The following is a 26,964-nucleotide window of genomic DNA, read 5'->3' on the forward strand; positions in this document are numbered from 1 at the left end:
ACTTAGAATCCCCTATTAATTTCCAGAAAATCAGCTGAAGAGGAGGGATGGAGTCAGGGTGACATATACTTGTATTTCTTTATGATAGGAGCCAGATGGATCTTAATGACTATGAGAATCTTTATTGGGGGTGTTAACCTGGGCCAATCAATCAAGACAAAAGAGTCCTACAAGGCCTGACTTGAATCAAAAGAATCATAGGCTGGTATGCAGAGGGTGCACACCTTGGTAAGTCCACCTTCATGTGAGTTGAAACAACTAAATTGCTTTGCAAGAACTTATGTCTGGTGGCCAGGATTGTGTGCTGTCATAGCTGTGTTGGTGGGCAGAGACCACAGTGCCAACAAGGACAAAAATTGCACACCCCTCCCCCAATTCATGGAAGTGGCTGGGTAAACCCTGGACTCTGTTACATGTCGACTATGCAGCTCCTTTCATTGGCTCAATGTTCCTGATCCTTTTGGATGCATGTTCCAAGTGGTTGGATATGCACAGAGTGCATTCGGCAAACTCAGGAAAGAGGAGTGAAAAGCTGCTAGCTTCATTTGTGATACACGGACTGCTGGAAGTATTGGTCATGGACAATGGGACGTCGGTTAACAGGAGAGAATTTGAGTACTGTATTTCCTAAAGTAAAATGACATTTGGTATGTTTGGACAGGTCCGTACCATTCAACATCCAATGGTCTGATAGAAAAAGCAGTTCAAATGTTAAAGGCAGGCTTAAAGAAACAACCTACAGCTTCACTCAATACCAAACTGTCCTAGTTCATGCTCAATTATAGGACCATCCCTCATACAACTACAGGGACAGCTCCAGCAGAGTTGACGTGAGGACGACTCCACACCAGGTTAAACGCAATATACCCGGATGTGTGGGGTGGGTAGGGTGAAACGGCAGCAGATACGCCAATGCTAGCCACATGCTTCCTCTAAGCAAGAGAGGAGGTTTAACTTCAGGGATAAAGTTTGGTTCCAGACCTATGGAAATGGCTCTGCATGGGTGAGAGGCAAGATCTATACAAGGTCAGGTCCCATGATATACAAAGTTCAGGAGGTGAGGCTGTCATGAACAAACATATGGGTCACCTGAAAGCTGTTACCTTACCAACAGGGTAGGAGCAAAACATACCTTGCCCCTCACAACAGCTAGAAGGCCTATCAGAAACTGTAGAGTTTCCCCCTCCGTCTAGTTTTGAGGAAACCTCAGAGTTTGAGATGGATATTGCTACTACCAGAAGAAGAGGAGGAAGCTCTCCCAAGATGCTCTGGATGCGAGAGACAGGCTACAGTCAGGCACATGCCGCCCATGTCAGAGTCCAAGTCCGTAGATCTGTACCTGGGACGTAAACATCACAGATGAAGCTATATGAGAAAGACCAGGCCTATTTGCTCGGACTTTGGGGTGGGGAGAAGTGCAGTGATCGGAACTAGGTGAATTTTATTGACTGAGATCCTTGATTGGCCCAGGTTAACAAACCCAATCAGGGAGCCCTGGCTGACAGATATAAACACGAGATTCAGAATCTCCCCACTTCCAGGATTGCCTCCCGGCTGGCTGGCCACAGCGAGTGTACTATGTACCTGTGAATAAAGGGTGATTTGGTGACGGGATACTGACCTCTGTGCAGTTATTTCAGTTTAGATATACAGTTAAACATTATAAGCATATAACCCCTTAACTAATAAAATAGTTTTAGTTTTTGTTAATTAATAGGAGCTCAAATGAATGACTGCTCTGTTAATGCCCTACATCTAGGCATTAATTAAATACAATCAACAGACCGATTCCCTTCTCTATTTCAACAGAATTTAGAGTTAATTTGTACAACTAAGATTTCAAAATATTAAAATTTTAAAAATTCAATCTTCCGTTCAAAGTATTACATTCAGAGATATCTCTCTGTTCAAACAACAAACAATTTATTCTTCAAAACCAAAAGAACTGCAGATGCTCTAAATCAGAGACAAAAATAGAAAATGCTGGAAAACCTTAGCAGGTCTGGCAGCATCTGTGAAGAAAAGTCAGAGTTAACATTTTGGGTCGAGTGACCCTTCCTCAGAGTCGATGGCAGCTAGGAAAATGTTGATTTGTATGCAGACGTTTATATACTAGACACATATTCCCCTCTCTTCCCTTGTCCACCTTCCACAGGGACCATCCTCATCCACTCTTCCTTCACCACCAACACCCTCCCAATGCCTCATGGTACTTCAGCTGCAACCTCAGTAGAAGGTTTCACACCTATCCATCTACTTCCTCCCTCCTCAGTATCCAAGGGCCCAAACACACCTTCCAGGTAAAACAGTACTTTACATGCATGTCACACAGATTGGTCAAATGCATTTGCTGCTCACAATGTGGTCTGTTCTACACTGTGGAAACAAAGCGTAGACCGGGTGACTGCTCCGCAGAACACATGTTCAGTTTGCAAAAAAAAGATCCTGAGCTTCCAATTGCCTGCCACTTTAACACGCCATCCTATTCCCTGGCCAACATTTCTGTCTCAGGTTCACTGCAGTGCTCCAGTGAAGCTCAGTACAAGCCGGAAGAACAGCACTTCATTTTCCAGTTGGGGACCCTACAGCCTTCCAGACCCAATATCAACAACCTTCGGGCTTGAGCTCTCCCATGTCCTCACCTCAATACTACATACCAGGCTTTGTTATCACATAGTCGGCTATTACATATTGTTAGCCACTAACAGTCCCTGTTAATAGCTATACACCCTCCTAGCCAGATCATTATCCATTCCTGTGTCCATCCAATTATTCTTGTTCTGTTTGGGCTCTACTCCCACCTGCCAATTATTCCTAAACCCCGTCCCCACTCGACCTTCTACATATAAGCATTTTTCTAGCTATCATCAGTTCTGAAGGGGAACTTGACGCGAAACATTAACTCTGATTTCTCCCCAAAGATGCTGCCAGTCCTGCCAGCTTTTCCAGCAGTTTCTATTTTTATTTCAAACATTATCTTCACATATATGCTTTCTAAAAAAAAGATAGCTGATGCTTTGCACGCACTAATTTAACTTAGATTTTCTTTCCCATAAGCACTTACTTCAACTAGCAAGGTCTATTCTGACCATTTTTGCACTTCATGGATTGTATCGACATGGTCATTAGGTATATTCAGGGCCAACACAGATTCTTAAATCAGTCATGGAATCAAGGAGTACGATAAAAGCAGGAAAAGTGGAGTCAAATGTTATTATATTAATCACGATTTCATTAAAGTGCAGATCACACTCAATGGGCAAAATATCTTCTGGGTTTATAACATTCAACAGGTATACTGTATTACCTTTAGTGTGGTCTTCGCATAGAATTTGACTTAAGAAATGCTTGACAAATAATAATCAAGTGTTTCTACAGCCAGTGTACTTTAGAAATGTTCTTTATTTCCTTAACTTCTAAAAGGTAAAAGGACGTCAATTCTCACAGCAAAAAAAATTATGAAATTGGTTGCACTACAACACTCACCAGGAAGATTAATGTGTGAAGCATTGCTAAAAATGACTCGTTTCATGTTCATTGGGTCATTACCTAAGGAGGGGAACTTCATACACATTAAAAAAAAACAATTTGAAGTGATGATTTATTTACATTCAAAACATCCTCTATCAGAGCAGACCAGACTTGGAATCTGATCTTGACCAAGTGTGCAACCAGTTCAATTAACCAATCAGGTTTTTCTAATGTTCTCTCTCTTCATTTGATACAAAATATTTCTTTCAAGCTAATACTATTAAAGGTCTGCTGAAATAGGATTGTTAATTTAAAGTTATTCCAAATCTAATTCACTTAATAGCTAAAGCAAAAAATTTAAAATGCTCCACATGCCAGATTCCCAATTTTACATTCTACACTAAGTTTACTGATAACATATATTGCCTAAATTTCACAGTATCACCCAAAAGAAATCATTGTCTGAAATCTGCACAGAAGAATCAAATCTGGAATCCTTCCTATATGTTTGAATCAGCACTTACTATACATTTTTCACAATAAGACACAATATTGCTGTGTATTTCTATTAAAATTATATGGTTACCTCTTTCACTTCTGTTTTTAAAACCAAAGTAGCTAACCTGTTATAGTTATTGGTTGCATAGAAACTGCGTCAGTGTGCACTTCATATATGCTTATTAATTTGTTTCAATAATTGTTACCAAAACATAGACCAGAGAGTTCAAGAGTAGAATACTGCATTCAATTCTGGTCTCCCTGCTATAGGAAAGATGTTGTAAAGGGTTCAGAAAAGATTTACAAGGATGTTGCCAGAATTGGAAGATTTAAGCTGTAGGGAGAGGCTGAATACACTGAGGCTATTTTCCCTGGAGCATCAGATGCTGAGGGATGACCCTATATAAGGTCATAAGGGGCATGGATAGGGTGAATAGTCAAGATCTTTTCCAAAGAGTGGGGGAGTCTGAAACTAGAGGGCATAAGCTTAAGGTGAGAGGGGAAAGATTTAAAGGGGACTGAAGGGATGACATTTTCAAGCAAGTGTGTGTATTGAATGAGCTGCATAGAAGGTGGTGGAGGCTGGTAATATTACAATATTTGAAAGGCATCTCAATTGGTGTATGAATAGGAGGGTTTTGGAGGGATATGAGCCAAATGCTGGCAAATGGGACCAGATTAATTTTGGATATCTGGTCAGCAAGAACGAGTTAGACTGAACAATCTGTTTCCTTGCAGTACATCGCTATGACTTTACGTAAAATGAAAATGCATGAAAGGTTTCTTTTTAACTCTAAATAAGACATTGCAGGATCAGCTATTTTCAGCAAAATGAATCGCATTGAAAATACCACATCCTGGAAACATCACTCAAGCCACATTTGTTTAATTTCTTTTTTCTCCATCTGCTGCATCCCTTGGTCATTTCATAAACTGTGCACTGAACAAGAAATGCTTTAACGTAACGTGATCTTGACTTCTCATGAACTCACGGCCAAAAACAAAACATGATTTTGAGATTATTTTTCCAACTGCAAAAATCCACTGACATTTTCATCCAGTCCAAGAAGCCTCACCTTGATTCTCAACAGTCCCATCTCCAAGAACTTTTGCTAGTCCACATCCACCTTCGTAACAAAGCTCATTGCCCATTATCTGGCACTTCTGAAAAAAATCTAAACTAATGCCCTTTCTTTTGCTTTGTTAGCTTGTTCCCAAATTATTTTGACAGGCTCCAAAACTTCATAATCGTAAGACCATAAGACATAGGAGTGGAAGTAAGGCTATTTGGCCCATCAAGTCCACTCTGCCGTGGCAATTGGGCACTTCAACTCCACTTACCCGCACACTCTCCGTGACCCCTAATTCCTTGCAAGATCAAGAAGTGATCAATCTCTGCCGTGAAGACATTTAATGCCCCAGCCTCCACTGCACTCCGTAGCAATGAATTCCACAGGCCCACCACTCTCTGGTTGAAGACATGTCTCCTCATTTCCATTCTAAATTGAGCCCTTCTAATTTTAAGGCTATGCCCACAGGTCCTAATTCTCCCCGTCTAACAGAAACAACTTGCCAGCGTCCACCCTTTCTAACCCATGCATTATCTTGTAAGTTTCTATTAGATCTCTATTAGATTCTTTTAGCTTCTATTAGATCTATTAGATCTCCGCTCAACCTTCTAAACTCTAATGAATACAATGAAGATCAATGACTATCTTAAGAAGAAAGGCTGACAGCTTAGGTCTATGCCCATTAGAGTTTAAACACTGAAAAATAGAAAATAAGGGATTAGGCCATTCTCCCCCATGAGGCTGCTCCACCATTCAACATGAACATGGATGATCCCTTTTTCCCCAGTTTCTTCGACACCCTTTGATTCCTTTATTTCTAAGAACCATCTACATTCCTTCATAAAAACTGTCAATGTTTCGACTTCAACAACTTTGTGTAGCAGAGCATTCCTCAGGCTCAGCATCTCTGGGTGAAGACATTTCTCCTCGTTTCAGTCTTAAACGGCCTACTCTGTATTCTCAAACTGTGGCCTTTGGTTTGGACTCACTGGTCCTTGGGAACATCCTTTTCTGTATTTACCCTGTCTAATTCTGTTAGAAATTTGTTAGAAGGTGGTGGTGAGCTAACTTTTTCAACCTCTCTAGTCCACCTGTTTTGTGTTGACCCACAATGCCACTGAAATTCCATCCTTAACAGCATTGTGGGTCAACCAATAGCAGGTGGACTGCAGCGGTTCAAGGCGGCAGCTCACCATCACCTCCTCAAGGGCACCTTGAGGCATTAAATGCAGGCCAGTCAGCAACATCCATATCCCACAAATGAATAAGAAGAAATTTACAGGTTTCTAGACCACATAGGTTTAAGGTGAGAGAGGAAAGCTTTAAAAGGGACCTGAGGGGCAGATTTTTCAGAGGGTAGTGAATATATGGATCAAGCTGCCTTTAATTGCCCAAGAGAGCCTATTTCTGCTCCAAAGACTTATTTTCTTACGATGAGTTCTGCTTCTGTGTGGCTCTGAGCTCTGACGAAGAGTCACAGGACTCAAAACATTAACTCTGCTTTCTTCCCAAAAATGTTGCCATTCCTGCTGAGTTTCTCCAGCAGTATTTATTATAGATTAAGTCCAGTCTGAGCTAGGCACAGCATTAAAGCTTCCTTCTAAAGTTTAACTCTCAGAAATCTCTACTTCTCTGGATTGTCTCACTGAGAATGTTAATTCAGGCTAGATGGAGGGCACTCTTATGCCTTAATTATTCTGGAATAGATTCAAATCTGTTTCCTTGCAATGGAAAGACAGTATGCCAATTCACTACATAAACCAAACTTAATGAAAAACATGCACAACATTAAAAAAAAATGGTCCAATAAGCAAAAAGAAATGGAATGCTAGAGCTTGATGTGTGCTTTTAAAACATTTCAGGACTGACAGTGAGTGAAAAGCTATAAATACAGTTACTTTAAAGGCAGGAAACACGCTTACCTTTAAAATTTACGATTGAAAGTTGTTTTTTAATAAAAAAGTGGCCACGGTATTTGCAACTAAATTATTACAGAAATAAACAAATATAGAACATTTAGAACATTACAGCACAGTACAGGCCCTTCAGCCCTCGATGTTGCGCCACCCTGTCATTCTAATCTGAAGCCCATCCCACCTACACTATTCCATGTACGTCCATATGCCTGTCCAATGACGACTTAAATGCACTTAAACTTGGCAAATCTACTACTGTTGCAGGCAAAGCATTCCACACCCTTACTACTCTCTGACAAAAGAAACTACCTCTTATACCTATCTCCCCTCACTTTAAAGTTGTGTCCCCTCGTGTTTGCCGTTCCCATACTGGGAAAAAGGCTCTCCCTGTCCATCCTATCTAGCCCTCTGATTATTTTGTATGAAGTCACCTCTCAAACTCCTTCTCTCTAACGAGAACAGCCTCAAGGCCTTCAGCCTTTCCTCATAAGACATTCCTTCCATACCAGGTAACATCCTCTTAAATCTCCTCTGGATCCTTTCCAAAGCTTCCACATCCTTCTTATAATGCGGTGACCAGAACTGTACACAATACTTCAAGTGTGGCCGTACCAGAGCTTTGTACAGATGCAGCATAACCTCCTGGTTCCGGAACTCAATCCCTCTATTAATAAAGGCCAAAACATTGTATACCTTCTTAACAACCCTGTCAATCTGGGTGGCAACTTTCAAGGATCTGTGTACATGGACGACGAGATCTCTCTGCTCATCTGCACTCCCAAGAATCTTACCATTAGCCCAGTACCTTGCATTCCGATTACTCCATCCAAAAGTGTATCACCTCAGACTTGTCCACATTAAACTCCATTTGCCACCTCTCCGCCTAGCTCTGCATCCTATCTATGTCTCTCTATAACCTACTACATCCTTCGTCACTATCCACAACTCCACCGACCTTAGTGTCGTCCGCAAATTTACTAACCCACCCTTCTAAGCCCTCATCCAGGTCATTTATAAAAATGACGAACAGCAGTGGACCCAACACCGACCCTTGCGGTACGCCGCTAGTAACTGGACACCAAGATGTACATGTTCCATCAACTACAGCCCTCTGTTTTCTTTCAGCAAGCCAATTACTGATCCAAACTGCTATGTCTCCCACAATCCCATTCCTCCGCATTTTGTATAATAGCCTACTGTGGGGAATCTTATCGAACGCCTTGCTGAAATCCATATACACCACATCAACTGGTTTACTCTCATCTGCCTGTTTGGTCACTTCATCAAAAAACTCAATAAGATTCATTAGGCACGACCTAACCTTCACAAAACCGTGCTGACTGTCCCTGATCAAATTATTCTTTTCTAGATGGTTATAAATCCTATCTCTTATAACCTTTTCCAACACTTTACCAACAACTGAAGTGAGACTCACTGGTCTGTAATTACCACGGTTGTCTCTACTACCCTTTTTGAACAAGGGAACCACATTTGCTATCCTCCAGTCCTCAGGCACTATTTCTGTAGACAATGATGATTTGAAGATCAATGCCAAAAGCTCGGCAATCTCTTCCCTTGTTTCCCAGAGGATCCTAGGATAGATCCCATCCGGCCCAGGGGACTTGTCTATTTTCACACACTGCAGTATTTCTAATACCTCTTCCTTGTGAACCTCAATCTTTTCTAGTTTAGATGCAAGTATCTCTGTATCTTCCTCGCCAACATTTTCATTTTCTATAGTGAACACTGTCGAAAAATATTTATTTAGTGCTTCCCCTATCTCCTCTGACTCCACACACAACTTCCCACTATTATCCTTGATTGGCCCTAATTTAACTCTCGTCATTCTTTTATTCCTGACATACCTATGGAAAGCCTTAGGGTTAACCCTGATCCTATCCGCCAACAACTTCTCATGTCTCCTCCTGGCTTTTCTGAGCTCTCATTTTAGGTCTTTCCTGAGTTCCTTGTAACCCTCAAGCGCCCTGAGTTTTCACATTTTGTCCTAACATAAGCCTTCTTCTTCTTCTTGACCAGGGATTCCGCTTCCTTAGTAAACCATGGCTCACGCGTTCTATATCCTCCTCCCTGCCTGACAGGTACATGAGAAATATGTTGTCATTTGAGAGTTCAGATGTGGGTATAAGAGACCACAGTTAAAGTGTTTGATTGGTTCTAAATAAATGCTTGAGGAACATAGTTAAAACATTATAATTTAACAAGATCACTTTTACATGTTGCATTTGAACATTTAACATGATCAAAAAATAACTACTAGAGTGTATTTGTGAATAAAAATACAATCACCAAGTGCCCCTACTCATAGTGCATCAGAGGTTACTTAAAATTCTTAATTAACTGACTTTATTTTTCCTGTTGTTTTCTTCATTAGCAAGAAAGGAAATTACAGCACCAGGATACAAATACACCCATCCAGCCACTGGCCATTCCCAATACACAAGAAATATTGGATTTTGATCCACCATTTTGTTCGTTCTTGACATACCTATCCAACTATTTTTTTCCAAATTGGGTACAATATTTTGAGAAAGTCTGTGGCTCAGGTTGAAGTTCTGGATGTAGGTTTGCTTGCTGAGCTGGAATTTTCATTTACAGACGTTTTGCCACCATACTAGGTAACATCTTTAGTGGATCTCCGAATGAAGCACTGGTGGTGTAATCCGCTTTTTACTTACTTATTTGAGTTTCCAAGGGTTGGTGACATCATTTCCTGTGGTGACATAATTTCCTGTGGCATCATTTCCTGCCTTATTCTCAGAGGATGATAAATGGGATCCAATTCAATGTGTTTGTTGATGGAGTTCCAGTTGGAAAGCCATGCTTCTAGGAATTCTCATGCGGTGTCTCCATTTGGCTTATCCTAGGATGGATGTGTTGACCCACTCGAAGTGGTTCCTTCCTCATCCATATGTAAGGATACTAGTGAGAGAGGGTCATGTCGTTTTGTGGCTAGTTGATGTTCATGTATCCTGGTGGCTAGTTTTCTGCCTTTTTTGGCCAATGTTACAGTCCTTGCACGGTATTTTGGTTGTTGTCTGTATAGGGTCTTTCAAGTTCATTAGCTGCTGCTTTAGTGTATTGGTGGGTTTGTGGGCTACTCTGATGCCAAGGGGTCAGGGTAGTCTGGCAGTGATTTCCGAGATGTCTGATGTAGGGGAGAGTGTCTCAGGTTTCTGGACGTTTTGTCTACTTGTTTGGGTTTGTTGCTCAGAATTATATAATACCTTGCAAGGATTGTAACAAACACTACACTAGACAAATAGGCAGAAAACTAGCCACCAGGATACATGAACATCAACTATCCACAGAACAACATGACCTACTCTCCCTCGTATCCTTACATATGGATGAAGAAGGACACCACTTCGACTGGAACAACACATCCATCCTAGGAAGAGCACAAACAGAGGCACACACGAGAATTCTAGATGCATGGCATTCCAACCGGAACTCTATCAACAAGCACACGGATTTGAATCTCCTTTCGCATCCCCTGAGAAAAAGGCAGGAAATGGCATCACCAACCCTAGAAAACCCAAACATAGAAAATAGAAAGCAGGCTACACCAGTGCTTCATGCTTACTGACTATGTTACCTAGCATGGTGACAAAATGTCTGAAAACAAACCTTCCAGCTCAACAAGCAAACCTACATCCTGGGTACAATATTCCCATAGTAATGGCACTGTAACCAGTACTAAGGTCATTAACCTTATATTCCACCATGACATTATTGTGAAATTGAACTCAACTGTTTGAGGAAAAGATGAGCGTGTAAGCCATTCAGCCCCTCAAAGCTGTTAAGATCAGAACAAATAGGAACAGGAGTAGGCAGTTCAGCCCTTGAGCCTGCTTGTCATTCAATAACATTGCTCACGTTCATTTTCCTCCATAAACCTTGATTCTCCGACTGATCAAGAATCTATCTCAGCCATAAACATACACAAGGTGTTCTCACAGCTCTCCGTGACGAGGAGTTCCAAAGACTCTCAACCCTCAGAAAAAAAGTTACTCCTTATCTCAGTCTTAAATTTATTCTGGTCCAAGACTGTCCCATGAGGAGAAATATCCCCTCAGCATAAGTTAAAATGCAATCACCTCTCATTCTTCTAAACTTGAAATGAGCTCCAACCTGTTTATCCTTTCCTCATAAGACAATCCTTCCATACCAGGGATCAGCCTAGTGAACCTTCTCTGATCCGCTTCCAATGAAATAATATCTTTCCTCAGGAAAGGAAACCAAAACTGTCCCACATCACTCCAGAAGTGGTCTCATCAGCACCTTGTACAGCTGCAGTAAGACTCCCTTAATCTTACACTTCAATCCCCTTGAAATAAGGGCCAACATTTCATTACATAGATAGTGTGAATAGTCGAGGTCTTTTTCCTTGGGTGGGGGGAAAAAAAAAGTCCAAAACCAGAGGACCCAGGTTTAATATGAGAGGGGAAAAGTTTAAAAAGGACCAGTGGGTAACCTTTTCATGCAGAGGGGAGCGCATGTATGGAATGAGCTGCCAGCGGTAGAGCTGGAGGCAGGTACATTTTCACCATTGAAAAGGCATCTGGTTGGGCATATGAATAGGAAGGATTTAGAGGGATATAAGCCAAATGTTGGCAAATGGAACTAGGTCAGATTGGTATGTGTGGTTGACACTGAGAAGTTGGACCAAAGGGCTTGTTTCTGTGCTTTTATGACTCTATGATTACCTGTTGCATCTGCATGCTTGCTTTCTGTGTTTCGTACACAAGTACCAATCCTCACCCCAAGTTCCATGGAGCTGAAGCTTTCTGCAGTTTTTCACCATCTAAATGTTGTTCAATTAAATAATGGTTTATCTATATCCCAACCTGACTCACCCATATCTTCCATATCACTTGTATTTCATTGCACTCTCCTATGCATGGATATAATGCTCATAACTTCTCACAACTTCAAACCACTATGCACTAGCAGTCAAAAAAAAAGCTCACCAATTTCATCCCAGTTTTTGACTCTTGGTCCACTGCCGCCTTCTTTAAGGCACTTCAAATGCATATGCAAGTACTTCTTTGACTCATCCTTTCATGCAGTGAGTTCCAGACCCATCACCCTGTGAATGAACAAAATTATTCAGCTCCCCCCGAGTCTTTCTTCCAATTATTTTAAACCTTTGCTCCTGCTAATGACCTCCCTGCTAAGTAAAATAGATCCTTCCTATCCAGTATCCTCACCTCTCAATTTTATACAGTTCAATTCATTTTCCCCTCATCCTTCCCTGTTCCAAAGGAAATAGCCTGAGCCTATCCCATCCTTTCAAATTGTTAAAATCCTTTGAGACATGGGTTACAAAAAGAATCCCACGAAAGTGTGAGTTGAAGTTCAGGACTTGTACACAAAATTGAAAGCTTATATCAGAGTGGAGTACTCAGGAATTGTTCAACATGACAAATTTTGAAAGAGAAATTAAACCAAAGCTCTGCTGCCCTCTCAGATGAATGCAAAAGCTCACATGAAACCATTTCAAAAGGAGTACAGGGAGGTTATTCTTGATCAACATTCAACCTCAACTAAGTCACAAAATCAAATTTTCATCGTTATAACATTACCATTTATGGTAAGTTGCTGTGTCCAATTGGCCATACTCTCAAAGCAACAGTACTGTACTTCAAAAGTAAGTGGCTGCAAAATACGTTGGGAATTCCTATGGTCATTAAGGTGAAAAATATATACAAATTTTTTTTTTTTGCCTAGAGTGTGACCACATCTTTCCTGCAACACGGTTACCAAAGACGTGTGCAGCACCTTAGTTGCGGGATAATTAGTCTTATACATCATTCTGCCATTAGATCCCAACTTTTAAATTTGTATGCCATGGCGAAAAAAAAGAATCTTCTGTCTTTTTGACTCCATAATAAGACCATAAGACATGGAAGCAGAAATTAGGCCCTTCAACCCATCGAGTCTGCTCTGCAATTCAATATATCATGGCTGATAAGTTTCTCACCCCATTCTCCCACTTTCTTCCTGTAACCCTTGATCCTTTTGACAATCAAGAAGCTATCACTGTCTTAAATGTACTCAATGACCTGGCCCCCACAGCCTTCTGTGGCAGTGAATTCCATAGATTCACCACTTTCTGGCTGAAGATGTTTTACCTTATCTCTTTTCAAAAAGGTCTTCCTTTTATTCTAAGGCTGTGCCCTCGGGTCTCCGACCAATGGAATCATCCGCCTAATAAGGCATTCAGTATTCTGCACGTTACAATTAGACAATCCCTTATCCTAAATTCCATCAAGAATAGACCCAGAGTCCTCAAACATTCCTCACATATTAAGCTTTTCATTCCTGGGACTATTCTTGTAAACCCCCTCTGAACAGACTCCAGGGCTAGTACATCCTTCCTGAGATATGGGGCCCAAAACTGCACACAATACTCCAAATGTGGCCTGATTAGAGTGGTGCTGGAAATGCACAGCAGGTCAGGCAGCATCCGAGGAGCAGGAAAATCAACATTTCAGGCAGGAGCTCTTCCTGCCCAGAGCTTGATACAGCTTCAGAACATGCCTGTTTTTATATTCAAATCTTCTCAAAATAAATGCCAAAACTACATTTGCCTTCCTAATTACTGACTCAACCTGCAAGTTTACTTCGAGAGAATCCTGGATGAGAACTCCCAAGTATTTTGGCACTTCAGACTTCTGAATTTTCTCCCCATTTAGAGAATAGTCCATGCCTCTATTCTTCTTACTCAAGTGTATGGCCTCACACTTTCCCACACTGTATTCCATCTGCCACTTCTTTGCCCACTCTACTAACTTGCCCAACTCCTGCTGCAGCCTCCCTGCCTCCTCAATACTACCGGTCACGCTGACTTTGTATTGTCTGAAAACTTAGCCAGAATGCCCTCAGTTCCTTCATCTAGATCATTAATGTATAAGCTGAAAAATTATGGTCCCAACACTGAGCTTTGCAGAACACCACTCGTCACTAGCTGCCATCCTGAGAAAGACCCTTTTATCACTACTCTCTGCTTTCTGCCAGACAGCCAGTCTTCTATCCATGTTAGCACCTTGTTTCTAACACTGTGTGCCCTGATCTTGCTCAGCAGCTTCCTGGGCAGCACCTTGTCAAAGGCTTTCAGAAGTCCAGGTCGATAACATCCATTGGCTCTTTTATTTGAGGTGGTAACAAGCAGGTTAAATTACTTTAGCAAATTTGTCAGGCATGACCTCCTCTTGAAAAGCCCTGAAACGTCGATTTCGCTGCTCCTTGGATGCTGCCTGAACTGCTGTGCTCTTCCAGCACCACTAATCCAGAATCTGGTTTCCAGCATCTGCAGTCATTGTTTTTAACCTCCTCTTGATTTAACCATATTGACTTTGCCCTATCTTACCATACACTTCCAAGTATTCAGAAATTTCGTCCTTCACAATGGACTCCAAAACCTTATCCAAGACTGAGGTTAGGCTAATCAGTCTATAATTTTCCATCTTTCACCTTACTCCTTTTTTAAAACAGTGGTGTCAACTTAGTGATTTTCCAGTCCTCCGTGACCCTCTCTGACTCTAGTGATTCCTGAAAGATCACTACTAATGCCTCCACTATCTCTTCAGCTCTCTCCTTTAGAACACTGGGGGTGGTCCATCTCCTCCTGGTGATTTATCCACATGCAGGCCATTTAGTTTTTCTAACAGCTTCTCCTTGGTGATGGCCACCATGCTCAGCTCTGCCACCTTGAATTTTTGGGATATTATTTGAGTTTTCCACCATGAAGACTGATGTGAAGTAATTATTTAGTTCCTCAGCCATTTCCTTGTTTCCCCACTCCTATTTCTCCAGTGTCATTTTCCAGCAGTCCAATGTCCACTTTTGCCCTTTATATATCTAAAGAAATTCTTACAGTCTCCCTTTATATCACTGGCTAGCTTACCTTCATATTTAATCTTCTCCCTCTTTTTTTGTTGCCTTCTGTTAGTCTTTGTGAGCTTCTCAATCCTCTGGTTTCCCACTGCCCTTTGCCATGTTAAATGCATTCTCTTTTTTGTTTTTATGTTGTCTCTGACTTCCCTAGTCAGCCATGGTTACCTCATCCTCCCTGACCCATGCTTCTTTTTTCTCAGGATGAATTTTTGCTGCATCTCCTGAATCACTCACAGAAACTCCTGCCGTTGCTGTTCCACTGTCTTTCCTGCTCGGTTCCTCTCCCAGTCAATTCTGTTCAACTACTCCCTCTTGCCTCTGCAGTTGCTTTTATTCAGCTATAATACCATTACCTCTAATTCTATCTCTCCTTCTCAAACTGCAGAGTAAATTCAATCATGTTATGATTGCTGCCTTCTGAGGGTTCCTTCACCTTAAGCTTCCTCATCAAGTGTGCCTCATTGCACAACACTAAATCCAGTATTGCATATTCCCTAGTGGGCTGTACCACAAGCTGCTCCAAAAAGCCATCTCGCAGATATTCCACAAATAATAAACCTGATACATTTGGGAATTGGCACTTCAAGTTCCTGTTGTTTTTCTATCCTGTCCCATTTATTCATCTGCTTTGTCTGCATTCTCCAAATGCATTACCTCACAGTTCTCTGGATTGAATTGCATTGCCATTTTTCTGTCCACTTGACCACTCTATTGCTATTATATTGCAGTTTACATTATTCTTCTTCACTGCCTTGCTCAAGGAACAGATATGAAGAGCCCTGGTATTGCTCCTGACCTAGGCCTCCATCAGTGCAGCGGACCTCTACAGCCCAGGCTCTGGTTATTGGGCCTTGTTGTTCCTCCTGATGCGAGCCCTACCCCGCCAACTACAGAGTCATTTTTGTTTCATCTTCAAATTTATTAATCATGCCCTTTACTCTGAATGTTACCACCTCAAAAAAAGTTGGTTAGACACAACTAGACTTTAATATATTCTTGTTGACCCTCCTTGTTTAACTCATGCCAGTCTAAACGTGTGTTTTGGAGACGGATAAAAAAAACTAACATTTGCCATAGAATCATACACCATGGAAACAGACTATTTGGTCCAACCAGTCCACGCCAAATGAAACTAGTTCCACCTGCCTGTTCCTGGCCCATAACTCTCCAAGCCTTTACTATTCATGTATCTATCCAAATGTCTTTTAGATGTTGTAATTGCGCAGATATCCACCACTTTCTCTGGAAGTTCATTCCATACACAAACTACTGTCTGTGTAAAAAAAAAAAAAATTGCCTCTTCTGCCTTTTTAAAAATCTCTCTCTTCTCATCTTAAAATGTGCCCCCGATCCTAGGGAAAAGACAACTACCACTATCTATACCTCTCATTATTTTTATACACTTCTATCACTTGCCTCTCAATCTCCTACACTCCAGTGAAAGAAGTCACAGCCTATCCAGCCTTTCTTTACAACTCAAATCTTCCATACCCAGCAACATCCTGGTAAATCTTTTCTGAACCCTCTCCAGCTTGATAATATCCTTCCTATAACTGGGCAAACTGAAATGGACAGAGTATTCCAGAAGAGGCCTCACCAATGTCCTGTACAACCTTAACATGACTTCCCAGTTCCTATACTCCAAGGACTGCGTAATGAAGGCAAGCATGCCAAATGCCTTTTTAAAACACCTTGTCTATATGTGATATAAACTTCAAAGAATTATGGACCTGCACCTCTAGGTCCCTCTGTTCTACAACACTCCCCAATGCTCTATCATTAATTGTGAAAGCCCTACCCTTGTTTGTTGTACCAAAATGCAATACCTCACATTTATCCAGACTGAACTCCATCTGCCATTTTTCAGTCCATTGATGCATTTTATCAAGGTCCCAAATGATTCTTCTTTGATTTTTTTTTTTGGTTTTATTCAATCTAAGAAAGTAGATGTCACCTTGGTTTAATAAGTCACCCAAAAGGCAGCTCGCCTGAATGTTCAACAGGCTGTTAGTACCGCAGTGAAGCATCAACCTAGATTGTATGACAAAATCTCCAGAGTCACGTTTAGACAATCTACCAGAGAGTATGAACTGTACCAGTAAGCAAAGATAGTTGCTGAGTAAAACAAAAAAGGTTCATTACACAAAGATTGAAATGTCTGGTCAACACGTTAGTGATAACAGCAATGGAGATGGTTGTGATACAATTAATTGCTGTAGTAGAACATGGAGAAATGGTGTAATGATCTTTTCTCATCTGATTTTATGTCACTAAATTGGATCAAATTTCCAGCACAGAAACAGGCCTAACCCGAAACCTGCAAATTTCTATTCCTTTGTTTATGCTCTCCAGAAGTTCCTCTCATGCCAAGACACCTGCCCATATTTACATAATCTTTTATCCCTTTCTCCATCCTGTATTAATATCTAGCTTTCCACAAAACATTATTTTCTCCTGATTTTTAAATGCAATTTATTAGTAAATCTACATGATCCCAAATTTTAGACTCTCTTTTCTACAGCTACCTTGTGAAAAGCCTTCACAATTTAAAAAAAAGTTCTCTTTTTGTCAACAGCATGTTCGTTCTTTCCTAATAATTACAGCCTGACAGTTCTAGCAGAATCATAAAATCCCTACAGTGTGGAAGCAGGCCATTCGGCCCATTGAGTCCACACCATATCTCTGAAGAGCATCCCACTCTATCTCTGGAACTGTACATTTCCCATGGCTAATCCACCGGTTCTGCATCCCTGGACACTATGGACAATTTATGACCACCTTGCAAATATTTCTATATCCACTTCATTGTCTATCTATATATTTTCTAATTAACTCGCTGAGAGATGTTATTGCATACTCCTGGAACTCGGGCCTCTAGGCTAACAGATAGGGATTACTACCACTGCACGAGAATAGTTTCTAACATCTCTACATTCTTTTGTTATGTAAAGATCACAATTGAGCTCAGTATTCTTCAGTGTGATTTTAGCAAAGCTCTACACATGTCCAACATAAACTGATCCGCCTTTGAGTTCTATCCTTCTAGAAATAAGCTCCAGATCACATGTAAAATTCTGTTCCTGAAATTAATGCACAGGATAGCGTATTTAATATGCCTCAATATAATTTCAAAACAAATATCATATGCCAAATTATATGCAACATGAATTGCATCACCAGGCTTATAATAATTAACTCTGATCACAACTCATTTAAAACTAACCAATGTCTCTTCCCAGTTTCGCATGTGGCAACACCAGTCATATTACATGTCCCAAGCTGACATGCAACCTGATCCAACTTGACATCATATTTCATAGATTTACAGCGCAATTAATATGCGCTACCTGGTTAAACAAGATTTGGAGATGCCGGTGTTGGACTGGGGTGTGCCAAATTAAAAATCACAACACCAGGTTATAGTACAACAGGTTTAATTGGAAGCACACTAGCTTTCGGAGCGAGGCTCCTTCATCAGGGGATAGTGGAGGGCTCGATCGTAACACAGAATTTATAGCAAAAATTTGCAGTGTGATGTAACTGAAATTATACATTGAAAAATTGATTGTCTGTTAAGCCTTTCATCTGTTAGAATACAGTGATAGTTTCACTTCTTTCATGTGTAAATCACAAAACCTTTTTTATATAAGTTGCATTCTCGGGTTAGCTGTTAACAATGGTGATAGCTAGACAATATGTTGAAGGTGTTAGCCCCCTGTGTTCTCTGTCTATGACCTGATGTTTAGATTGATTCTAATCTAAAAAGTGAAATAACAGAGTTTTACATCAATTCAATTCCTCAGGAGACATATGTGCTGCAACTGACAGGGTACCCTTTGTTATTCAGTACTTCCCAGGGGCTGAAAAATTACGCCATGGTTCTTCGTGACCTGCAACACATTATCAATGAGGATGAGCACCTCACCAAGACTTTCCCCACACCTCCACTACTTGCCTTTAAACAACCACCAAACCTCAAACAGATCATTGTTCCTAGCAAACTGCCCGGCTCTCAGGGCAACTCCATACAACCCTGTCATGGTGGACGCTGCAAGACGTGTCAGATTGTGGACATAGATACCACTATTACGCGTGGGAACACCTCCCACCTTGTACATGGCAGGTACTCATGTGACTCAGCCAACATTGTCTATCTTATACGTTGCAGGCAAGGATGCCCGGAGGCATGGTACATTGGGGAAACCCAGCAAAGGCTACGACACAGATGAATGGGCACCGCGCAACAATCAACAGACAGGAGGGCTCCCTCCCAGTTGGGGAACACTTCAGTGGTCCAGGACATTCAGCCTCGGACCTTCGGGTGACCATCCTCCAAGGTGGACTTCAGGACAGGCAGCAGGGGAAAGTGGCCGAGCAGAGGCTGATAGCTAAGTTCGGTACCCATAGGGAGGGCCTCAACCGGGACCTTGGGTTCATGTCACATTACAGGTGATCACCATTGCATTGCACTACACACAAACACACACTCTCACATGCTCTGGTTTCCTCCCACAGTCCAAAGATGTGCAGGTCAGGTGAATTGGCCATGCTAAATCGGTGTGGACTTGTTGGGCCGAAGGGCCTGTTTCCACACTGTAAAGTAATCTAATCTAATCATACACACAGACACAGGTGCACACAGACACCCACACACCCTTATAGACACACACACTCCCAAACTCTCACATGCACCCCCTCACAGACTTAAGACACTCTGCCCTCACTACACACACACACACTTGCTCACACTCACAACCCCCATCCCAGACAAAGACCCACATGCACACATATATTTTGTGGGGTGAATTTGTACTTGCAGAGTTACATTGCACTTTGGTCAAAAACTGCATGCATTCATATAGAACTCTGAGCTCAAAAACTGCATGAATTGATGTAAAACTCTGTTATCTCACTTCTTAGATTAGAATCAATCTAAACATCATGGCATAGACAGAGAACACAGGGGGCTAACACCTTCAACATATTGTCTAGCTATCACCATTGTTAACAGCTAACCTGAGAATGCAACTTTAAAAAAAGGTTTTGTGATTTACACATGAAAGAAGTGAAACTATCGCTGTATTCTAACAGATGATAGGTTTAGCAGACAATCAATTTTTCAATGTATAATTTCAGTCACATCACACTGCAAATTTTTGCTATAAATTCTGTGTTAGGATCGAGCCCTCCACTATCACCTGATGAAGGAGCATCGCTCCAAAAGCTAGTGTGCTTCCAATTAGACCTGTTGTACTATAACCTGGTGTTGTGTGATTTTTAACTTGGTTACACACGCTTGGAGAGCAAACAAGAAAGTTGTTCTGACAGATCCTGAGAGAATACTCCGTACCCAAACCTACTCAGACAGCAGCTGTTAAAGGCAGAATCTGCCCCTTTCTCTACTAACAATACACAAGAAAAATGCTTTCACCGTTTTTTGGCAAACTCTGAATAACGCTGACAGCAGCTTCAAATCTTCTCTCATGAATAGATTTAGTATCCGCCATCTTTTGCAGTCGAAGAGAATCCGAACCTTAAGGTTATTCTTTTTCTTCGACCCAACTTTGATTTGAAATGAAACAAAATAAAACGAATGTTTGAACAGACAGACTAGGCCCGTGCGCAACCAAGTCGAGTAGGCCGAGGCCCAATGGTCAGGGTTGAACTTGATGGCGGTGGTGGGGCAGAGTGGTCAAGGTGTCAGTGCTGAAGTGGGGACCTGGCCATGGTCACCTGAGCTCTTGTCGATTAACCACCTTCAGTCTGTGTCATCCGCAGAAACCTGCAAGACACCAGCTGTCATCATCGCCCCAGACCGAGGGTACGTACTGCGATCTGGGAGCTGTAGTTCTGAGCGCCACTGACTGACCAGAATTTAACCTGGTACTGGCGCTGCGGGGGGAAGCGACCGGACTACATCTCCCGGCAAACACTGGGCGGGCACTTCAACTCCAGAGTCCCACTGGCGGCCAACCTTTCTGCAACGAGTTTAGGAACACTTTGCAAGGTTTTCCTTTCTCGTCTTCGATGAGGGAACTTTGTCAGGAAGTATATACACTGCGTAGTTGCGATAATTTGAAAAAAAGGTTGAGCAAAGTTTTCTGAAAGTAATCTTTTGAGGACATCAGCATTAAGGTTTGGAAAGGTTATTCTAGTTTTTAATTGTTCCTTGGTGAGGAGGAAACATCAAGGACGCACGTTGGAGTATACAATATTAGTGAAATAGTTTATTGATCACTTACTATGTGTTTCGCGGAAGAGACGTTGGATTAAAATTATTTGGACACTTCTCAGTTAGTCGAGATCAACATAATAAGGTTCTAATAAAGCTGGACATATTCAGGGAAATGTCATCACGTGTACCTGTAACCTTCTACCTGTAGTGTGCAAGACTCCTGACTCTGGTCACACAACATGTCACATTGCTTTATTTCACTTCTCCAAGGCTTTCCAGTTTTTACTCTTGAAAATCTGGTCCTCATGTTGTTAAGTAGTTGGTTATCAAGTCTTGTACTTGGTAATTTTTGAACTTGATGTATTTCTTGTAAACATTGACCATTAAAGCCAATAGTGAGTGGGCCTTTTCTTGGTTCTGAAATCTGTGACACCCAGCAATTCGACCAAGTGGGATACACTCGTATCTCACAACTACTAGTTTGTAACAAAGCTAACCATCACAGTGTGTGAAATGTCGCCAAAAAACTTGAAAAAAATCTAAAATATGTAACATTTTGGTGATGTGTTTGTCAATTTTATGGGTCAGATTATGGATGGTAAGGATGAGTTGTAATATTGTTTTCTGACTTTAGGAAAGGCATGCTGTTTGTCAAAAAAGAATATGCCATGCTTCAAGATGTCTTTATAACCATCAGTGATGTGTTCTAGTAATTCACAGCAAATGAAAAAAAGACACACTGGATTAGTGAATGGACTTTCTTGTAAATCAGAGGGATGTTAATTTGTAGCTGGTCAATAGTCACTTTGCTATTCACCTTATCTATGCCCCTCATAAGTTTATCAACCTCTAAGAGGTCACCCGTCAACCTCCTATGCTCAAGGGATAAAAGTCCCAGCCGATTCAATCTCTCCTTATAACTCAAATCTTCCAGTCCTAGTAACATCTTTGTAAACATTTTCTGCACCCTTTTCAATTTAATAAGATCATTCCTATAGCAGGGTGATCAAAACAGTAAGCAGTACTCCAAAAGTGACCTCGTCAATGTCCTGTAAAGCCACAATATGACATCCCAACTCCTATACTCAATGCTCTGACCATGAAGGCAAATGTGCCAAATGCCTTCTTCACCACCTTGTCTACCTGTGAAGCCAGCTTCAAGGAATGATGTACCTGAACCCCTAGGTCTCTCTGTTCAACAACATATCCCACTGGGAGAAAGTGAGGACTGCAGATGCTGGAGATCGGATTTGACAGTCATAGAGTCATAAAGATGTACAGCATGGAAACAGACCCTTTGGTCCAACTCGTCCATGCTGACCAGATATCCCAACCCAATATAGTCCCATCTGCCAACACCTGGCCCATATCTCTCCAAACCCTTCCTATTCATATACCCATCCAGATGCCTTTTAAATATTGCAATTGTACTAGCCTTCACCACTTCCTCTGGCAGCTCATTCCATACATGTACCACCCTCTGCATGAAAATGTTGCCTCTGACGGCTCTTTTATATCTTTCCCCTCTCACCCTAAACCTATGCCCTCCTGATCTGGACTCCCCCACCCCAGGGAAAAGACTTTGTCTATTTATCCTATCAATGCTCCTCATGATTTTATAAACCTCAATAAGATCACCCCTCAGCCTCCAACGCCCTAGCATATTCAACCTCTCCCTACAGCTTAAATCTGCAGCCCTGGTAACATCCTTGTAAATCTTTTCTGGATCCTTTCAAGTTTCACAACATATTTCCGGTAGGAAGGAGACCAGAATTGCACGCAGTACTCCCAACAGTGGCCTAACCAATGTCCTGTACATCCGCAACATTACCTCCCAACTTCTGAACTCAGTTCTCTGACCGATAAAGGAAAGCATACCAAATGCCTTCTTCGCTAACCTATCTACCTGCGACTCCATTTTCAAGGAGCTATGAACCTGCACTTCAAGGTCTCTTTGTTCAGCAACACTCCGTAGGACCTTACCATTTCATTAAGTGTATAAGTACTACTCAGATTTGCTTTCCCAAAATGCAGCACCTCACATTTATCTAAATTAAACTCCATCTGCCACTTCTCAACCCATTGGCCCATCTGATCAAGATCCCATTGTAAGCTCAGGTAACCTTTTTCACTGTCCACACCTCTAATGTTGGTGTCATCAGCAAACTTATTAACTATACCTCTTATGTTCACATTCAAATCATTTGTGGACCCAGCACCGATCCTTGTGGCACTCCACTGGTCAAAGGCCTCCAGTCTGTCTTCTACCTTTAAGCCACTTTTATATCCAAATGGCTAGTTCTCCTTGTATTCCATGAGATCTAACCTTGCTCACCAGTCTCCCATGGGGAACCTACCTTACTGAAGCCCACATAACTCACATCTACCGCTCATCAATCCTCTTTGTTACTTCTTCAAAAAACTCAATCAAGTTTGTGAGACACCATTTCCCATGCATAAAGCCATGTTGACTATCCCTAATCAGTCCTTGCCTTTCCAAATGCATGTACATCCCGTCCCTCAGGATTCCCTCCAATAACTTGCCCACCACCGATGTCAGGCTCACTGGTCTATAGTTCCCTGGCTTGGCGTTACGACCTTACTTAAACAGTGACACCAGGTTAGCCAACCTCCAGTATTCTGGCATCTCAACTGTGACTATCAATGATACAAATATCTCAGTAAGAGGCCCAGCAATCACTTCCCTAGCTTCCCACAGAGTTCTAGGTTACACCTGATCAGGTCCTGGGATTTATCCACTTTTATGCGTTTCAAGACATCCAGCACTTCCACTTCTGTAATATGGACATTTTTCAAGATGTTACCATCTATTTCCCTACATTTTATATCTTTCACGTCCTTTTCCACAGTAAATACTGATGCAAAATACTCGTTTAGTATCTGCCCCATCTCCTGCAGCTCCACACAAAGGCAGGCTTGCTGATCTTTGAGGGGCTCGATTTTCTCCCTTGTTACCCTTTTGTCCTTAATGTATTTGTAAAAACCCTTTTATTCTAAGTTATTCTAAATTCCACTTTCTTTTGTTCATGATTCAACTGTCGTGTTTAAGTAAATTCTGTTTTACTTAACGCTGAGTGGTTTGACCAGTTGCATCACACCTGGAACATCCAGTTCACATCTGCCTTTAAAATAAAAAAAGTTAGAACAAAGAACAAAGAAAACTACAGCACTGGAACAGGCCCTTCGGCCCTCCAAGCCTGCTCCGATCCAGATCCTCTATCTAAACCTGTAACCTATTTTCTAAGCGTCTGTATCCCTTTGCTCCATGCCCATTCATATATCTGTCTAGAAACATTTTAAATGACGCTGTTGTGCCCACCCCTACCACCTCCACTGGCAATGCGTTCCAGGCACCCATCACTCTCTGCATAAAGAACTTTCCACACATATCTCCCCTAAACTTTTCCTCTCTCATTTTGAACTCATGACCCTGAGTAATTGAGTCTCTCACTCTGGGTAAAAGTTTCCCGCTATCCACCCCGTCCACACCTCCTCAATCAGGTCCTCCCTCAACCTCTAATGAAAAGAGAGTGTGGTGCTGGAAAAGTGCAGTATTTCGGGCAGCGTCCAAGGAGCAGGTGAATTGACGTTTCAGGCACAAGCCCTTCATCTATCATTAACTGTGTAAGTCTTACCAAAATGCAACACCTAGCATTTATCTAAATTAAGCTCTATCCGCCACTCCTCAGCCAATTTGCCTAGCTGATCAAGATCCTATTGTCCTTTTAGATAATATTCTTCACTGTCCACTATACCAGCAATTTTGGTGTCATCCCCAAACTTGTTAACCATACTTCCTATATTCCCATACAAATTGTTAATGTAAATAACAAACAACAGTCAAACCAGCACTGATCCCTGTGGAATTCCACTGGACACAGACCTTTGGTCCAAAGAGCAAGCCTCTGTCTCCTAACGTCAAGCAATTTTGTATCCAGTTGGCTAGTTCTTCCTGGATCCCATGTGATCTAACTTTACTAAGCAGTCTATCACATGGAACCTTGTCAATGCCTTGCTAAAGTACAATCTACCCTCATCTGACCTCTTGGTCACATCCTCAAAAATCTCAATCAAGTTTGTGAGACACGATTTCCCATATACAAAACCATGCTGAGTATAATAAGTGTGTAAAATCTCATCCAAAAGATGCAGAACTCCCTTGGTACAACACCAAAGTATTAGATCACAATTATCTGTGCCTGTTGGGCAGTAGGCTCTTAAGGCTTAATGTGTCATCATAATTGGAATTAAATTACATCACATATTAGTGATCATACAAATAGAGCTTTGCCATTAATACATTCCAAAATACTACCACAGATACAAATACAGAAGATAAACTGGCTTCCGTTTTTATACAGTCTTTCACAATTTAGATACTTCTCACAGACAGTGAAACAATTTTAAGGTATTGTTTTGATGTAGGGACTGAGGTATAGTGATTGTTTTGATGCTCTGATTTAAAGAAGGTTGGGACAGGCCAATGCTCGAGTAATTGATGTCAGCCCGTCAGATGGAACCTTGTGGTTGCTGGCCAGTTAAAAGGGAGAGGCTATCCCCACTGCCAATTCAAGACCCCTCCAAGCAGTTTTGCCTTCATACATCATCTGTTTCAATGGACCTCTCCCACCACTTCAGTATGCTTCCCCCAACCCACCTTACTGGGATCTGTCAGCCTGGCCCCAATGAGATCCCTTATGTACTTAAATGTCTAGCCCATAGCGGAATTCCATCTTCTTGCCTTTCCTAAGTGCCAGTGTTCCTCCCAAAGAAGTCCTGTCTCACCCTAATTAAAGGAGAAAATGAGGACTGCACATGCTGGAGACCAGAGTTGAAAAATGTGATGCTGGAAAAACACAGCAGGCCAGGCAGCATCCGAGGAGCAGGAGAATCGACGTTTCGGGCATAAGGCCTTCTTCAGGGGAGAGAGGAAATGAGGAAACTGGAGAAATCTACATTCATCCCGTGTGGTTGGAGGGTTCCTAGGCAGAAGATGAGGCCCTCTTCCTCCAGGCGTCGTGTGGTCAACATCTGGCGATGCAGGAGGCCCAGGACCTGCATGTCCTTGGCGGACTGGGAGGGGGAGTTAAAGTGTTCAGCCACGGGATGGTTGGGTTGGTTGGTGCGGGTGTCCCAGAGGTGTTCCCTGAAACGTTGCACAAGTAGGCGTCCTGTCTCCCCAATGTAGAGGAGACCACATCGGGTGCAACGGATACAGTAAATTGCAGGTGAATTTGCGATGGATATGGAAGGATCCATTGGGGCCTTGGAGAGAGGTGAGGGGATAGGTGTGGGCGCAGGTTTTGCACTTCTTGCGGTTGCAGGGGAAGGTGCCGGGAGTGGAGATTGGGTTGGTGTGGACCTGACGAGGGAGTCGCGGAGGAATTGGTCTCTCCAGAATGCTGATAGGGGTGCGGAGGGGAATATATTCCTGGTGATGGGGTCTGTTTGGAGATGGCAGAAACGACGGAGGATGATACGATGTATCTGGAGGTTGGTGGGGTGGAAGGTGAGGACCAGTGGGGTTCTGTCGTGGTGGCGATTGGAGGGGCGGGGTTGAAGGGCGGAGGTGCGGGAAGTGGAGGAGATGCGGTGGAGAGCATCGTTGACCACGTCAGTGGGAAATTTCGGTCTTTGAAGAAGGAGGCCATTTGGGTTGTTTGGTATTGGAATTGGTCCTCCTGGGGAGCAGATGCGCCGGAGGCGAATGAATTGGGAATATGGGATTGCGTTTTTACAGGGGGTAGGGTGGGAGGAGGTGTAATCTAGATAGCTGTGGGAGTCGGTCAGTGTGTTTTTCCAGCATCACATTTTTCAACTCACCCTAATTAAAGGACTGTCACCTACAAAAGGGACCAGCTCACCCCTGATATTTACACTGGGGTGTGGAGTG

General features: G+C 42.1%; 1 protein-coding gene across 4 annotated transcripts in view; it reads right to left on the bottom strand.

Annotated features, from left to right (window-relative positions):
- acbd5a (acyl-CoA binding domain containing 5a) overlaps positions 1–20,740 on the bottom strand; it is an 80,312-nt gene extending 59,572 nt beyond the window's left edge. The window contains exon 1 of one of the 4 annotated variants that reach the window (XM_043690530.1): positions 20,307–20,740. In XM_043690530.1, the coding sequence (XP_043546465.1) occupies positions 20,307–20,382 (76 nt within the window). In that variant the 5' untranslated portion in view covers positions 20,383–20,740. The remainder of the gene's footprint in view (positions 1–20,306) is intronic. The other 3 variants (XM_043690533.1, XM_043690529.1, XM_043690531.1) reach the window with 3 other exon arrangements.
- Between the last annotated feature and the right edge of the window lie 6,224 nt (positions 20,741–26,964).

The sequence above is a fragment of the Chiloscyllium plagiosum genome, chromosome 5 (assembly GCF_004010195.1).
Source record: "Chiloscyllium plagiosum isolate BGI_BamShark_2017 chromosome 5, ASM401019v2, whole genome shotgun sequence".
NCBI lineage: Eukaryota > Metazoa > Chordata > Chondrichthyes > Orectolobiformes > Hemiscylliidae > Chiloscyllium > Chiloscyllium plagiosum.